The sequence below is a fragment of the Limanda limanda genome, chromosome 13 (genome assembly GCF_963576545.1).
Source record: "Limanda limanda chromosome 13, fLimLim1.1, whole genome shotgun sequence".
Classification (NCBI taxonomy): domain Eukaryota; kingdom Metazoa; phylum Chordata; class Actinopteri; order Pleuronectiformes; family Pleuronectidae; genus Limanda; species Limanda limanda.
Genome location: NC_083648.1, coordinates 8905353 through 8923148, shown reverse-complemented (window position 1 = coordinate 8923148; position 17796 = coordinate 8905353). Strand labels below are relative to the sequence as shown.

The 17796-nt window shown below is 41.5% G+C and overlaps 2 protein-coding genes across 2 annotated transcripts; both read left to right on the top strand.

Moving 5' to 3' along the window:
• Nucleotides 1–4055: 4055 nt before the first annotated feature.
• On the top strand, nucleotides 4056–7439 carry oprk1 (opioid receptor, kappa 1). The gene is made up of 3 exons (XM_061084658.1): nucleotides 4056–4300; nucleotides 5492–5844; nucleotides 6901–7439. The coding sequence occupies exons 1-3, from the start codon at nucleotides 4056–4058 to the stop codon at nucleotides 7437–7439; spliced, it is 1137 nt and encodes a 378-aa protein (XP_060940641.1).
• Nucleotides 7440–13480: 6041 nt separating this feature from the next.
• On the top strand, nucleotides 13481–17070 carry chmp5a (charged multivesicular body protein 5a). The gene is made up of 8 exons (XM_061084684.1): nucleotides 13481–13635; nucleotides 13867–13971; nucleotides 14064–14110; nucleotides 14801–14894; nucleotides 14982–15053; nucleotides 15608–15716; nucleotides 15866–15981; nucleotides 16385–17070. The coding sequence occupies exons 1-8, from the start codon at nucleotides 13567–13569 to the stop codon at nucleotides 16433–16435; spliced, it is 663 nt and encodes a 220-aa protein (XP_060940667.1). The 5' UTR covers nucleotides 13481–13566; the 3' UTR covers nucleotides 16436–17070.
• The last annotated feature ends 726 nt before the right edge of the window (nucleotides 17071–17796 follow it).

The following is a 17796-nucleotide window of genomic DNA, read 5'->3' as shown; positions in this document are numbered from 1 at the left end:
TTTATTAAACATTCAGATGGTTTGACTTCTCTTCTCAACCTGTTCACGTTCCTCATCTTCGTCTCCTCGGCCTGGCAGACTTTTAATGAGCTCCCTGAGAGCAGAGTATCGTTGCCCCTGCTCCGTTTGCACAAATCCACTTTGGCTGCTCGCAACCTTGGCCAGAGATGCTCCGTTCCCATGGTGACGATCAAAACAAGATTCTGCCGGCAGCCACGCAGCGCGAGCCTCAATTTAAGGCTGCGTCTCAGGAAAATCACAACTAGCCCCTGCAGAGAGTTCACTTCTCGCTTTTATGCCTTATAATAATCTTATTATGTGTGACATTACGCTGCGAAATTAACTGTGTGATGCATGGACACTGGGATTTTACAATTCCAGAGGTTTTCACAGCCCGACGTCCTGCTGCTTGTGACCGAGTGCAGGTGCTCAGTCATCCTCCTCCTGTTGGTCAGGGTGCACTCACACGTCGATAGATGGAGGCTGCACTGAATCCTAGTAGACGACTTAGCTGTTGAGTGATCTGTTGAAAAACAACAAACAGTGAAATCTGGTTTTAAAGTCTATCTTGTTATACTGGATCATAATGGATATTTTGAATGCAGGGACCCAGAGGGCGAGACACAAATGAGTAAAGAAGACACTCATTTAGTTTTTGTCTCAGCTGTGACAGTGGCTCAGGGGTATAGGGCGGGTCGTTATCTCGTTTCACTCTGTGGTTTGATCCCAGTCTGCCCCATTATACATGCACAACTATCCTGAAAATAAATAATACAATGCAAAGTATTTTAATATCTTGTTTCAAGACCAAGTCGACCCCGAGTTCCCTCAAATTGTCACATTAAAGTTTCACTGTTAAATGAAAGCTCCAACACATTGTAAACTAAATGACGTCTGATGTCTGACATTTCAGTTCCATGAAAAATGTACTGTATAGTTCAGCTTCTTGCTTTGGTTTATAATTTTTCTGATTTACTCTGAACTTTATCCAGTGGGTGAACTTAGTAAAGCATTCAGCCACTAAAGCCAGTTGAATAAATTGTTGATAAGAGTGAATATTGGACTTAAATTCATGACATAAAAAGAAACATGACTCCAAATGGATTTGTACATGATCAAGAGTAACAACGAGGCCACGTTAAAACCATAAACTGCAAATGTGCGTAATTTCTAGATTATTGATTGTCCTGCAACGTAATGCTAAAGAATGTGTATTAAACAAATAAAGGAAATAGTGACCATTCCATGTGTCATAATCCCGTGCAGGCAAACACTGCATGTAAACGAGCATTAACATAATCCAACACATGTACGGTCTGGTGAACATGTCAAACAGTAATGAACAACTGGAAGGAAAGTGTTCTGTGCACTTATTAAGAAGTTCAGTGTTGACAACATGAGCCTCCTCTGATTGGTTCCATGCACAAGGTGTTCTGCGATTTCAACAATTCACTTCTCAAATGTCAGCACTGGCACTAAGAGGAAATGTTCTCTGACATCATATGGACAAGCGTGACCAAAAGCAGGGAACAGTTTGTTCCGAGGTGTCGGACACGCCGATCGTATTTTTCCAAAAGCCAAGTCATTTTCATCTGGAGCAGAATCAGGCAGAGCTGAGGAGCAGCACCATCTGGATACCTGTGTATGAAGGTGATGATCTCTGAGAGGCAGCGTCTGCATACAGAGCTATTCTTACAACACCTAAAAAAAAGTGTTAGAGCTCTTCAGGTGTTTGTGACGTCTCTGCTGTTGTTTCCATACGGAAACCTCTGTGGAGACATGAGGCAGTTTAATGCACGTGTTGGAATCTGAATCGAGAACAAGGCCAGATACTGATATGAATATTAAAATCCTCCGAGTGCTTCAGCTGAGAATATTCATGTTTTCTCATGTTGGAAGGTTTTTTCCAATTAAGGGATTGCCTTTGAATTATAGGGGAATATCTGATCTTGCAGCTAACTGACTGGGACCAGAATCAGCTGAGAGTAATATCAAAATAAATGTAGATATGTATAACTCACGAAGTTAAAAAAAAACTGATTTTACAGATTATTATTATATATTATCTATTTTTAAACTATTTGAATTTCTATGTTTTTACGGCAAACGGACAAACCTATTTAGTTGAATAAGCTCATATGAGGATCATGTGATGAATCTGTTTTATTTATTTGTTCAGTTGTTCCATCCTCAGTGAAGCAGTTGCAAACCTGCCTCAACGAAGACTCCTTAAATACTTTTCATCTGCTCCTTCTGACCATGTGGGTATTTTCAGATTGGATGAGTGAGACAAATCGTAACTAGACAGTAATCGACTGGCGAGGCTCAATCTAAAAACCTGCCTCTCGTATCACCACTTGGTAAAAACTGAGTGAAAAGCTGAGAATGAAATCACAGAGATCAGTGATATTGAATACCTGCCTTCATCATGAAACCTTTGACTGATGTATTATTTTAAACACACAGCAGCTCTGGAGGTTATATAACAAACATTTCCTCTCCTCCTCTGGAACTCAAACAAAAGGACATGTGTCGAGTGCCACAGGAGCAGCAGTAGCAGCAGCAGTTCCTATCTGTGGGCAAACAATCCTCTGGCACCAGGTCATTACCATTCAAGGTAAATACTGCCACCGTGTTTTTCTTCTCCTCCGCCGGGGCTCTCATGTGACAAGAGGGACGCCATTCACTCCTGATCCGCCTCCGGTCCAAGGTTCAAGTGGCACCTCAGTCAAAGTTGCATCAAATATTTGCACTGACAAACACAGTCACACTCTGTCTCCAAAAGTGGAGCCGGCACAGACCTGAACAATAGAGACACATCGATAGAGAGACTTTGTCACTTAAGCAACATCTGGCCTTGATGGGTCTCTAAGCAACGAGAGTTCTTGCATAAAGGAGGGGAGGGAAACCGCACCTGCTTGATTATGAGCTGCATAGATAGATAGATGAGGAAAGGAGGGCGGGATGGATAGATGGATGGATGGATGGATGGAAGGATGGATGGATGGATAGGTATATTGATGAGGATGTGAAGAGACAAATCTCATCTCCAGTAAAACCTACTCAGTCTCAAATGGAGTGAAACTGCCACTGAGGTGATGAGTAGTTTTCTCATTACGTCTAAAAGTTGACTCTTGACACCAGGGCTCATTTCTCCCTGCGCCGGCTCGTACACACACGGGTTCAATCATCGTGTGAAGGCTGCAGGTGGAGTGTCCTTCGCACTGGATGTCTCCTCGGCCCTTGACCGGAGTCCTGCCTGGTTGCATTGCTGAGGTGGATCTGAAAGGAGTTGCTAGGGAACGTCTGATGACAGCACTGATGGGAATTTAAACATTTTTTTAAAAAGATGTGAACGTAATGCTGAAGCAGACCTGGTTTTACTAAAGAGAACTTGGAAACTAAGTCAAAATATAATTGGAAGATTAATTTAAATTTAGGAATGAGCCAGTCGGTGTCTGAATGGGAGATTTACGCGCGCAGGAGGTCATTTTACGCACAACAACAACAACAGAAAACAACTCTGAACACTGTGTGGAATAAAGATTGTGTGTTGAATGCATGTGGCTGTGTTGTGTTTAGAGCTGTTCTGCTGGATACTCCTGTGTGTTGTTGGCTCAGCCTCTGATGTCACTGAGTGAGCAGTCGGGCTTCGAGTGCGCACCTCCGGGCAACAGGCAGCGGTGGCACAGGCAGCGGATGTTCTGCTCCTCAGCACAAGTACCAAGAAACCTTTTGCTCCCGTCTCAACATCTGGATTCAGATCTGTGGCTGCGTCCCACTCATCACCAGCCTGGTTTTAATTGAAGGAACTTTTTTGGGGGTGGAAGAAGAGACACAGGTAAGATGGAACACTAGGCGTCCTTGAGCGCACTGGCACTCAGCGGAGCCGTCGTTTGGGCTGATGCACAGTTTTTTCTTCGTGTTTTTTTTCCCCACCAGCAGTCGTGAGAAACCAGTATCACCAGTTTACACCCAGGAGCAGCAGCAGCATCAGGAGCAGCAGCAGCATCAGGAGCAGCAGCAGCATCAGTCCGGTGCGTGCGTCCTGCGCCATGGAGAGCAGCGTGGTCCACATCTTCAAGGAGGACCGATGTCCCACGGGCCAGCCGGAGGACTGTGTCCCCAACTTCACCTGGCAGCCCGGGTCCTCGGACCTCTTCAACTACACCCCCAACGGCACCTGGGACTCCGAGCCCGAGCCCCTGTCGCCCATCATCCCCATCATAGTGGCGGTGTACTCCGTGGTGTTCGTGGTGGGCTTGGTGGGCAACTGTCTGGTGATGTATGTCATCATTAGGTGAGTTTTGGTCCTTTCCGAGCTCTGAAGCCACAGGAAAAATCAGTGCGTATTCAATTTTGGTCGGTTGATGGATTTGCTGTCATGGATGTATTGAGTTGAGAATCAAGTGAACCCAGGTGCCTGCGTGGACATGTGTGATGCAATATCATTGTTTGTGCCTCTCATGTTGTGCACAACATGTGTTGGTTTTTCATTTATTTCTAACCTGCATTGTTCTGAGGTTTCTTCACCGATGATGACAATGTGTCATTGTAACGTCCATTAGATTTATCTCTCTTCCATTTCAGGTTCTGTATAAAGCCTCGTTTCTTTGTAATTGATGAATAAGAAATAAGCCCATCCTTGAATTTGCCTAGAGAAGGTGGAAGAGAAAGAAGAACATAATTTCCTTGCTTTGGTCTAATTTGCTTTAGTTTGTATTATACTGTGTTTTGGCTGCTGAGGTCAGGGGCGTAGCAACAGGGTGGGCCACCGAGGGGAGAGGGGGGGCCCCCGGGAAGACTGATTATTTCAGTTTGCAGCATCGACTCTATGAAGCATCTCGACTTCCTCCCAAAATCCAGAAATTAAGCTAAAATATTCCGGATACATGTGCCGCCATTTTGTGAATTTAGAGTCAGAAGGTACGCAGCTGCAGTAGTGAGGTTCTGACGATACGTGTGCTCGACCAATCACGAGTCAGTCTCAGCTGTCAATCATTACGTTTTGTCCTGTTTAATAACTGATTAAAGCCAAACTTACTGGAAACTTGACCACTTGAATGTATATCAGTGCAATAAAAACATCCTAAAATGAAAGAGACTTTATTTGAGAAAAATGTATTTGGCGTCTACTTTGACCTTTTAGTTTGGTCCATGTTCCAGCAACTAACATGGAGGAGACAGGGTTTATGGTTTATACCACAGCTTGCCAGCAGGTGGCACTCGCTTTGGCTTCACTTTTTGGGGGGCAGTAATGTCATCCATCTTTATACACAGTCTGTGGTCCACACAACAATTGTGCAAGGCACCCTAAGTTCCTTTTTGCCCGGGACCTTCAAAGTCCCTTGAGACACCCCTGGCTGATGAGAGAACGCTGAGCAGACGACTTCTGCTTATCTGAAAGCATTAATGGATTTAAACAAAGATATAAGTCCGGGAAAAATCCATCAAACCCATTCCACCTCTTTATTATCTCCTGCCACTGCAGATACACCAAAATGAAAACGGCCACCAACATCTACATCTTCAACCTGGCCGTGGCCGACGCCCTGGTCACCACCACCATGCCCTTCCAGAGCACCGACTACCTGCTCAGCTCCTGGCCGTTTGGAAACGTGGCGTGCAAAGTCTTCATCTCCATCGACTACTACAACATGTTCACCAGCATCTTCACCCTGACCATGATGAGCGTGGACCGCTACGTGGCCGTGTGTCACCCGGTCAAGGCCCTGGACATCCGCACGCCCGTCAAGGCCAAGATCATCAACGTGGTCATCTGGATGCTGTCGTCTGCCGCCGGGATCCCTGCCATGATACTGGGCAGCACTAAAACCAACAACGGTACCATGACCTTGCATCTATTCACAGTCATTCTCCTTGTATTCATCCAGGTGTTCCATGTCTATGCCTGCTATAGAGACAAAATACCTCCTATCAGCTGTAGAGGGAATCTTATCAAACCTAAAGCTCTGCATCCAACAGCTGGGTTCTGAATTATACCAATAAGCTGATGCATCCTTCAAACTCCATGAAGAGGAGGTTCTATGGGTTTGCTGAGAGTCTGGATCAAAGCTACTTGACTGGATGAAGCTGCGACAGACGTAAAGGGTCGAACTTGACTGAGAAAAGAACTTGGAGTATTGTCTCCTTTTCTTCTCATCGCCGATCCATCAAATTATCAATGTTCACAATAAGCCTCCATCAAATAAAGCTTGTTACAATTTACAGAGCTATAGATTAGCTGATGAAACTCTGTGGTCTCTGGTCCATCGCTCAGTCCGTCAGCCCAACACTTCAAACCGAAAGAACAAGTAACAGATTGATTTCCATGAATTAAGCTCAGATATTCATGGTTCTCAGAGGATGAATTTGAATGGTTCTAATATGAGGTTAACATTGGCAAATGCGTTTTGGAAATTTATCTCAGACATTCAAGTTCCCCTGAGGATAAAAAATTATATATTTTAAGATCCCCTAGCTCCAGTTTCCTCGTGGAAACTGATCCTATTGGAAGTGCAGATGTCTAGTTTACTCTCAGATAACTCGATTTGCATATTGCTGAATTATGGAATTATTCTTACTCAATAAAGTCAAAGATATATTACCTTTTCCAGCTTTAAATAAGATAAATGAAAACAAACACATAAAACATAGTCAAACTGGAAAAGATTAATAAAGAACTTTTCAAGTTTCAAGACGTAATTTCTTAAGCTTAAACTGCACCTTCTAAACATCACCATGACAAAATGATTATTGTGAGATTGATAGTCTTCTGATGTTAGCATTTAGCATCTGTGCACAGAGCTGCGAGCATGACTGTTGCATCTTCTTGTTTTTCTCCTTAAATGAAGATGCTGTCTTCAACTTCCTCTGACTCTCTTTTCCTGTAACTAACAGGAACCACAGAATGTGCCCTACAGTTCCCCGAGCCCTACATCTACTGGGACACGCTGATGAAGATCTGTGTCTTCATCTTCGGCTTCGTGGCGCCTGTCATCATCATCACCGTCTGCTACACGCTGATGGTCATGCGGCTGAAGAGCGTGCGCCTCCTGTCGGGCTCGCGCGAGAAGGACCGCAACCTCCGCCGCATCACGCGCCTGGTGCTGGTGGTGGTCGCCGTCTTCGTGGTGTGCTGGACGCCCATCCACATCTTCATCCTGGTCAAGGCCCTGTCGGCCAACGTGCCCGAGACCACCGCCGTCATGGCCGCTTACTTCTTCTGCGTGGCGCTGGGCTACACCAACAGCAGCCTCAACCCCATCCTCTACGCCTTCCTCGACGAGAACTTTAAGAGGTGCTTCAGGGACTTCTGCTGCCCTGGGAAGCCGGGACACAGGGACTGCCAGGGGGTGAGCCGGGTGAGGAGCACCCTGCGGGACCACTCGTGTCCCACAGACCCTCACGGAGGTGTGAGGCAGCCCAGGCCCGTATGACTAGCCATGGAAATGTCCTCCATGCGTCAGGGCTGGGAGGACTCCAACGACCTGGGCTTGACTCAAATCACCTCTGCCATCTAACGCCGAGGGCTATACACCGCGTTCCACATTATTATGCAGATTACACTTTGCTCAGATTTTCCTAAATAGTAATGCACAGCCAGTCAGTATATTTTTCAAGTCATCAACTGTTAGAGTATAATTCAAATTTTATTGAACAAACCTCCCAATGATAACAGTATTTTTTTCAAAAATAAAAAACTCAAAATGCAGTGTTCCAAATTATTATGCAGAGTCTCTGAGTTTCTGAGTTTCAAGATATTTTATAGGTTTTAAAGAACTTAAAATTGTCATTTGTGGAATTTGCAGCATTAAGAGGTCATATTTACTGAAATCAAAAAAAGGTTTTAATCAAAAACATCTTAACAGGTCAAGTTACATGTTAACATAGGACCCCTTCTTTGATATTACCTTCACAATTCTTGCATCTATTAAACTTGTGAGTTCTTTGATAGTTTCTGCTTTAATGTCTTTGCAGGATGCCATAATAGCCTCCCAGAGCACCTGCTTGGATGTGAACTGCCTTCCACCCACATAGATATTTTGCTTGATGATGCTCCAAAGGTTCTCAATAGGGTTAAGGTCAGGGGAAGATGGGGGCCACACCATGAGTTTCTCTCCTTTTATGCCCATAGCAGCCAATGCCCCAGAGGTATTCTTTGCAGCATGAGAAGGTGCATTGTCATGCATGAATATGATTTGGCTTTGGAAGGCACGGTTCTTCTTTTTGTACCACGGAAGAAAGTGGTCAGTCAGAAACTCTACGTACTTTGCCGGGGTCATTTTCACACTGTCAGGGACCCTGAAGGGGCCGACCAGCTCTCTCCCCATTGATTCCGGCCCAAAACATGACTCTGCCACCTCCTTGTTGACGTCTCAGCCTTGTTGGGACATGGTGGCCATTCACCAACCATCCACTACTCCATCCATCAGGACCATCAAGGGTGGCACGGCACTCATCCGTAAACAAAACAGTTTGGAACTTAGTCTTTATGTAGTCCTGAGCCCACTGCAACCCTTTTTTGGTTGTGAGCTTGGTTTAGAGGAACGAATAACAGGTTTAAGGACACTTGCAAACCTCTTGAGCATCTTTCATCTTGAAGTTTGCAAGACTCCAGAGGCACCAGCGGCTTCAAACACCTGTTTGCTGCTATTCAATGGCATTTTAGTGGCTGCCCTCCTAACCCTACACATTTGTTTGGCAGAAATCTTCCTTATTTTGCCTTTGTCTGAACGAACCCGCTTGTGCTGTGAATCAGTGACAAATTTCTTCACCGTCCGATGATCACGAGCAATTATTTTGGAAATATCCAATGTTGTGATACCTTGACCAAGGAATTGCACTATTTGCTGCTTTTCAGCAGCAGAGAGATCCTTTTTCTTCCCTATTTTGCCTGAAACATGTAGCTTGCTTAATAATGTGGAACATCCTTATTAAGTAGTTTTCCTTTGATTGGGCTCACCTGGCAAACTAATTATCACAGGTGTCTGAGATTGATTTCAATCATCCAAATAGCCCTGAGACACAATACCATCCATGAGTTTAATTCAAAAACTAAAAAATGAATGTTTTTTACCCTTATATCCAATTTGCATAATAATGTGGAACGCGGTGTAGTCTTTATTTATTTCTCCAAAGGGTTGACCTCTGGAAAATCACTAATCCTTTAAAAAGATAATGGAAAGGATCACCAATGATTGAATGGTTTACACCTGGTTTAGGAATCACTTGTTTGCCACAGATAACAGAAAAGGTCGGGATGTAGGACGATTTTCAGATACCAACTAAATCATTGGTTTTGGTCTCTTTCTGGCAACATCTCCAAAATGGAGATTCAAATCCTATGAGATTGTGACAGTGAAAGTTGAAATAAGCTTCCGGAATCGCAGCCCAGTTAGTTCTTAAATCATTATATTCCGAATTTTACAACTTCTACAGAAATTGCAACTTGATGTATAGAAAAAAAAAAGAAAGCTGAAATCTAAACAAAGCATATTCTTCTTCATTTCATTGTTTGTATTGATAATTTAAAAAAGACAAACCAAAAGTATTTTACCATGTGAATAATCACATTTTGCTATTTGTCCAATTGGCTTTTATTACTCAAGTGAATAATATATTTCTCACGTGCATAAAAAGATCAAGTGGAGTTTTATGAAAATCAGTTTTTTTCAGGTTCAATCTTCAGCATAATTTTACACTAACTGTGTCTAATGTGAATTGTGATGTGGTGTAAAGCTGTTCTGTAAATATATGGCATCGCCTATATCTTTGAGGAGTCTCCGCTTGGCGAGTAAACCCATGTAGGATATGTAATAACCTCTCAGGGATCATCCCCCATAAATCCCCACGAGCAGATAGTGAATATTTTCATCTTGACGAGACGTCAAATCATCTCCGTCCATGGTTTTCTGTGCAGGAAGCAACGGTTCTTACAGCCGACACTGCTCCTCACCCTCAAACCATCTCTGCCTGGAGGCTGCGTCACATCCAGGAGATGTGGAGCATTGCACCCGGTGATGTCGACCTGCCGGGTTCTCACCTTGTCTGAAACCACTAGTACGTGTGAAAACTGGGCCGAGGGCTCCAAGGCAACAAGATAACAACACACCCCTCGTGAAAATAACATTTTTCTCTCAGATTTTATTATTTATTTTATTCTATTGTAGAACCGCCTGATATGTGATATTAAGCAGTTAATTTAAATAGCTTGGGCTCCTCAGCTTTATGTGTTTGACAGCACCTGCACTGATGAGGAATAAACAAGTTAATTATTCTAACTAACAATCAGTGAATGAACCCAGATAAGGAACTGTTTTCTTTTCCGTGGTATACATTGAATTCATTTCAGTTCTCCTGGTTGGAGCCACTGTTTATTGCGCTGTACTTCACCTCTTGTGACAAGTAATTTGATTTGATGTTGTTATTGGAGCTTTTCATCAAATCCACCTCATCAAATTAAATCCAAATCTTTTGAAGGTTTGATTTCTTGCTATTGAACTGACTATAAATATATAACCTGCCAAAAGCTGTCGTTATAGCAGAAGATGTGTTTTTGTGCCTTATCCTTGGTGTCTTAGCTCTGATAGCTTGCTCGCTCCAAAACATCAGCAATCGACCACATCTATTTTCGTGATTATTATTTCTTTCCTTAAGAGTCTGAAGGTATTTTCTTGTGTAAACTTACTGCTGAAGGTTATTGTAGCACTATTTATTCCTATTGCTCTCACAGTGGACAGCCTACTGTTTGCTTCTTAATTATTCTTCAAATACTTTATCGACAAGATTTCATGCTTTGCCTCCATTGTTCACGAGCAGCTGCACTCAGCCCAGGTTTGAGCACCAATTGTGTATAATGTGCTGCTGCTTTGTAAACTCATTGTATCTGTTATACGCTGTATTTATATTTTCATGTAACTTATATCTCTGATTGTCAGAAGTCACAATAAAGGTGGTGATCACGATAAATCACCAAAGAAAATGTGAGACTGACTCATTTCTCTTCCGTCCTTTGTTTAACACTCATCAACGCCCAAAGAGGAGAAAATATGGAATAACATCACAAGCCATGTTTCCATGGTGAGGGGGGTTTTGTGTTGGTGGCCTTGCGCCGCTGTTTGCAGCGGCTGCTTGTGCGAGGAGCTTCAGGTAAAGCTGCTGCCGCTGTGGTTCTGAATGGTTTTGGATTTTCCAGATCTAATATTGCCCAGCCGGTGATGACAACATTTTGATTATGGAGACATGGATTGTATTAGTGGAGATTAAAGATCTACAAGCAGTTTAATTACCTCCGCCAAGGAAATGATGTGTTCTCCTCGTTTCTATATGCACAAACTGCTCCAACTATTTTTCAAAGGTCCGGCATGTTCAGGGTACTGATTCAGATCTTGAATTTAAATCTAGTTCAATGAGGGGGACTACGTTCCATATTGAAAAATTTGATATATTTATAATATATTTGTGAAAAAGCAGGGGGGGCCAAAGCGCAGTTTTAACTGGGAAACATTATGGCCCTGCTGGTATAGAATATGGTTGTTCTCAAAGCTACTCCCACATGACATTCAGTAATTTTTTCCAGTGCTGCAGTGGTGAGTGTGCAATGTTGTTTTTACTGTATTTATTATATAGACGTGCTCTGTCTTCCTCTGTGGTTGAAATTTGTCAGCAGCTTGTGGGAGATGCAGCGCTCTTCCCAGCAGCTGACAGGACTAATGGTGTTCAGAGATTCTCCGAGCTCTGAGGGGCAATTTAAATCAGTCTTTCTATGTGAGCACTGACGAACCCCGTGCTATTACTGATTTGCTTCCTGCTCTCTGTCTTTGTCTCTCGAAGACGCAATTGTATTAGCAAACCATTACTTACAGGCAGTCCAATAAGGCTTTAATAGGCTTCATTGTTCAAAAGAGAAGCTGTCACAGGCAGTTCAGACAGGTCAGGGGGATGACAAGGCTTTATTCATAGTAAGTGTATGAGTGTTATGTGCTTATAATAATTACGAGGCAATTCATCTGTGACACTTAAAAAAAACAAAAAACAGGAGGCCTGTACAAAAGTTCAATAGTAGCTTATGGCGCAATTAAAGCATTATAAGTTATTTAAGATAATGTTTCATAGGTTTTTTTGCCAGTTCATGAGAATTTCCTTTGATTTGTGTAATTTTAGCTGTTTGATTATAATATTGTTATAAATGTTGGTAATATATGTTGATGGAATATAAAGACATAAGTTAAATGCTGTATACTATCTTGATACTATATTTATATTATACTTATAAGTATATGAACAGCATTCATTTTATTCACTTTTCAATCTTTTTTTAAAGGTTTTCTTTTAGAGATTCATGCAGTTGTTGCTCCACACACTTCAAAGTCAAGAATTTGCGGGAAGAAACATTAATTCCATTAAATTAGTTTATTTTTATCGACTAAAATCATTCAATCTCAGGATTTTCACTCAAAATGACATCCCAGTTAGCTGTCACGACCCACCATGTTTAATTTGAGTTAAACAGAACAGAATATCAAAGTAGCAAATAGAATTTACATCTTAGAATTGGTGCCTTATTACATGTGTTGTCAAGTAATTTGTTCCTATGGTGCTAAGTACAAGAACATTATACATTCTGCCAAAAAGACTCTTATCTGAAGATGTAAACAGGGAAAGAAGTGATGCAGCTGTGGAAGAGTGGAAGTGGTTCTGTAATGAATAATAAATGGGTAATACATAAGGTACTGTATATGAAAAAAGTGGATGTTACGTATAACATGTGTTTATGTCATGTTGTTTTAAAAAAATTGCTATTATTATTATAAATATAATAAAAGACACACAAGCAAGAATACATAAAAAATTCATGTAAGAGAGTTATAATAGAATGATGACATGAATAAAAACATTTCAATTCAAGCAAGACCATCCATTACAATAGTAAAATCTACAATAAGGTAAAATCAGGGAATAGAATATGATAAAAGCAGGTGTTTAACTTTGATTTAAAGGAAGTTACTGCTATGAAGATGTGTAGATACAGTGGATTGTATAGTAGTTGTATAGAATCATTTTAATTGGTTCCATTGTTAGCATCTAGATGATGATGGTGATGATGATGATTATAATTATAATTTTTATTATTGCTATTACTTTTATTGTTGTTATTGATGTTGTTGTTTTTAGTATTACATGATAGATAAACTGTCCATCAGAGTGATGCATATGGGAACAGATGATATAACAAGTCTAAATTCATCTCCTTATATAAAATCATAAATAGATTGGCTGTGTCTTTCTGCAGATTCAACAAAGGCTGCAGCAGAAGAACGTTTCCACGGAGACAATGGTGTGTTACCACAGCTGCTGTTCCTCTGCTCGCCACACGGAGGCGGGATTCTAAACCCCACCCAATTGGCCGCGACTGTTTACGCCGACCAATCGGAGCCCTTCCCGTTGGAACCGTTACTTCCGGGTGTGTCTTCTGTGGGAGAGAGATCCTGGAGCGTGTGGTTGTTTTTGTGTGTTTTTTAAAAGATAAAGAAAAAAGCCCAGAGTTGAGTCAACGTGGGGAAAATGAACCGAATATTCGGCCGCGGGAAACCGAACGCACCCCCTCCCAACCTGTCGGACTGCATTGGCAATGTGAGTTCTGCTGGGCTGTTGTTGTTTATGGTTTTTTTTTTATTATTATGGGACTTAAACCGAGCGAGCATCTTTCACCTCCACACAAATAATGAGCATTCAGTCCTCAGCCATCCTGTTCTCTGTTTCCCTCCATCACACACACACACAGCTCGAACAGAGTGTTTATTATAACAACACTGTGATGAGGCAGGAAATCATTTCTCCTCTGATCCTCTGATCCTGTGTCAGGTGGACGCCAGGTCCGAGTCCATGGAGAAGAAGATTGGCCGACTGGACGCTGAGCTCATCAAGTACAAGGATCAAATGAAAAAGATGAGAGATGGGCCCTCCAAGGTGACACACCAGGAATTACAAGAGACACAGAATAATTGTTGTTTTTCAATCATGGCAGATGAGGACTTGAGTTTGTTCCTTTTTAAATCCAGAACATGGTGAAACAGAAGGCGCTGAGAGTGCTGAAGCAGAAGCGAATGTAAGTCCTTCACAGATAATAACTGCAGATGTTTATGTCATGTACACAGGATGTTGGCGGATGTGTATCAAGATGCTACACTACAAACATCAGAGATCACAAGCTGATTTGCTTTTTTAATGTAAAATGTTCCATCATTTTATGTGGTTACAAATCTTTGATAACCAAAATTGGAAAACATTTGTTATACAAACAAATTAAGCATGATATTGGTATCAGATATTAAAATATATCATGGGTATATTGATAGATGAATGTTTAAATTATTTTCTCAAATATGATAGAATAAAGAAAATAAGGAAAGGCACCTTTGCTGTGGAAAACTTAAAAAGCCTTCATTAGTATGGCTCATGCATGGCAAAGATGAAGGAAATATTGAACCGCACATTGCAGCATACCGGCCTTCATCAGACTGACTATTGAAAAATCTTGCCACAGCTTCCTAGACTTCAGGTGAATGTAATCAGTTGTCTTGTTTTGTCCAAAACCCCCAAAATCATTTTGATTTCTTTAAAGTCAAGAAAAGGCAGATTCTCATTATTCAAGAAGATGGAGCCAGTGATAGTTTGGCATAAGAAATTAATGAAATGAAGACTCACTTATCAAGACTTTAGCTTATTCATTTTCTGTATATGTATGTCTGTATATATATATATATTGTGAAATTTTAAACCAATTGTTTTTCCACAGGTATGAAGGTCAAAGGGAGCAGCTGGCTCAGCAGTCTTTCAACATGGAGCAGGCGAACTACACAATCCAGACCCTGAAAGACACTAAAACTACAGTAAGAGCCACACGCTGGGATTGGTTTAGGGTCAAACTTTTAAAACCAGCTGATAACTAATGATCCTGTCATTGTTTCTGTTTGCAGGTGGAGGCCATGAAGATCGGTGCAAAGGAAATGAAGAGGGCTTACAAGGACGTCAAAGTTGATCAGATTGATGTAAGTTTGTCACATGTTGGTCTCCATAGTTACACACCACTGCACTGTTCCTGAAACTTATCAGCAATCCTTATATTGATGGTTTAGGCCTAAATCAGGGAAACTAACAATCAAGTCATGTTTTCTCTGTTTGTACAAGCGGAAAGGTTTGTCAGTACGTATACAACAGTGAGAGGGCTTCATTTCCATTTAATATTAGGGTCCTAACCATTAGATATTTAAGGTAAAAAGAAATGTAATTAAATGTTCTAACACTTAAACTGTTTGCTAAAGTGTGGAAAAGAAAACGTACAGTTTACTTTGTCCCACTTCAGTCCAATGCTGTTTGATTTTAACTTTAAAATAATTAGAAAGCTGAAGACATTCTTCCATGTGTGTTAACATGTGGCCTGATGTGCCGATCTCCCAGGTCTTGTCCATTTCTATGTCTGTTAAATTATTATTTGTTCTTGGTGATGTGTAACAAACTCTTCAGTCAATCCCAAGTGAAAATCTTTACTCCTGTTTGTGAAGTATCTGTTTCTAAAAGCTATGATGTGTTTTTGGACTTACAGGATTTACAGGATCAACTGGGGGACATGATGGAAGACGCCAACGAGGTCCAAGAGTCCCTGAGCCGCAACTACGGCACTCCAGACATAGACGAGGAGGATCTGGAAGCAGGTAGACCGGATCAGACTGTGTCTGACACATTGTCCTTGTATTTACTTGAATACCTTCCCTCAGAGACAAATAATCACGAGCTTTGAAGCAGCAGTGTTTGGTGTTAAAGAGTCGACATATCTACAGTGACTGTGTGTCTGTGGTTTCAGAGCTGGACGCGCTGGGTGATGAGCTGCTGCTGGATGATGACAACTCCTACCTGGATGAGGCTTCGGCTTCCCCGTCGATCCCTGAGGGAATCCCCAGTGACAGCAAGACAAACAAGGTAGGATCACTCGTCATAAAACAAAGATAAAGAGGTGATTCAAAATATAGGTTTGGCGGGAATCTGCTGTTTGTGTTTAATCCGGCTGTAAAACAAACAGACATATGTGAAAACTTTACTTCTTTCGTAAAATTAGTTAATCCGGTTTCTCGACTGCTTATACCCATGTCCAACTATTTTAATACCCAGCTATTGATATTGTTCTTAATGTTAAGTAAGTGTTTGTACAGCAAAAGGCTTAGAATGTATATTATTAGTGTGGTTTGTTTAGCAGCTCTGATCCGGTCTGACTGAATCTTTGCCCTGTCGACCAAGAACCAGTCAAATGAATCATAACACTTGAAATACAGAGGTATATATTTAGAGGTTTGTCATTAATTGTGTTTTCTTCTTTTGTTTCCAGGATGGAGTGTTGGTGGATGAGTTCGGCCTCCCACAGATTCCTGCCACATAAACCAGGAGTGGGTTGGAACGACTGCACTTCACCTTAAAACACTTTTATACGTAGAGTAACACTAAATACAGTGGAAATCGCTAATAGTGATCACGTTTGTCCTGGGGGAAACGTATCACTATAAGCGGTTGATTTCTATTATTTCTGTATGATAGTTCTGGAACTTGAGGGAAAGGTAACATTGCACTATTGCGTATGTGTGCGCACACACACACACACACTGACTCTGCTGCTCCGCTGACAGAGCGGGGGGAAACTGTCAAAACATGAAAAGACCCTAAATGAACACTGTAAGCATTGTATAGGAACGGTTCTTCCCCAGACCTTTTAGATCCATATAGATGGTTGATCACTATAAGCAGTTTCCACTGAACATAAAAAAAACCCCTTTGACCTGAAACACTCCGATTTTGAAGTTGTTGGGTTTTGTGTTGTTACTACTACTGTGCTAGCATGTGGCCTTCTTTCAAAAACGTGTTCTTCTCCTTATCTGCCCTTCAGCCTCCCGTCTAACACTTGACTTCTCAGTCATCTGCAGTATTACCCTAGTGTTAATTTATTTTTGGTTCTGTGTTTGTGTTTGTGGAAAAGATGATTCCCACTCGTCTGTTTAAAATAGCTTAAGGCTATCTGACACATGCAAAATAAATTATGTGTTTTACAGCAACCTTGAATTATTGATTCATTGGTAATTATCTTATTATTGTTCTTTCTCTGTGGATTCCTATTTCTGTGGATTTAACTCTACTTGCAGACCTTGAGATTTACGCTGCTGGCCAAGAAAACGTAGAATCTAACACTTTAATTAGAAGGTGGACTACTATAAACGTGTTGTGGTTAATTATTATTTGTAAAGGGCCACACAGGACCTTGCTCAAGGGCCACACAGGACCTTGCTCAAGGGCCCCAGGCTAAAGCGGAGGTGTAGGCTGCTTTTGAGCCGCCCACACATCCACATTTCCCCAACAAAGTTTTGCCCATGCTGCCAGAAACCAAGCTGGAGTACTTCTTTTCAAATCATTTACCATATTTAAGATACTATTTGAAGTTTTAGAAGAATTTCAACTGCAATATAACTATGATTAAAGCAGTAGTTAGACATTTTGGAAACACATCTTATTTGCTTTCTCTCTGACAGTTAGATGATAGAATTGATAACACTTATATATGTCCATTTAATACAAGATTTGGTTTAGCTTAATGACTGGGAACATGGACACAGCCAGTCGGCCTTTGTCTAAAACTCTCACATAAAAGCTAAACATTTTTACCTTTAAATATCAGCTTCAAAATTGGTTTGAAGCTGATGCAAAATAAGGGAATGGAGCTATTTTGGAGGCCCAGCGTGTTGAGGAGAAATG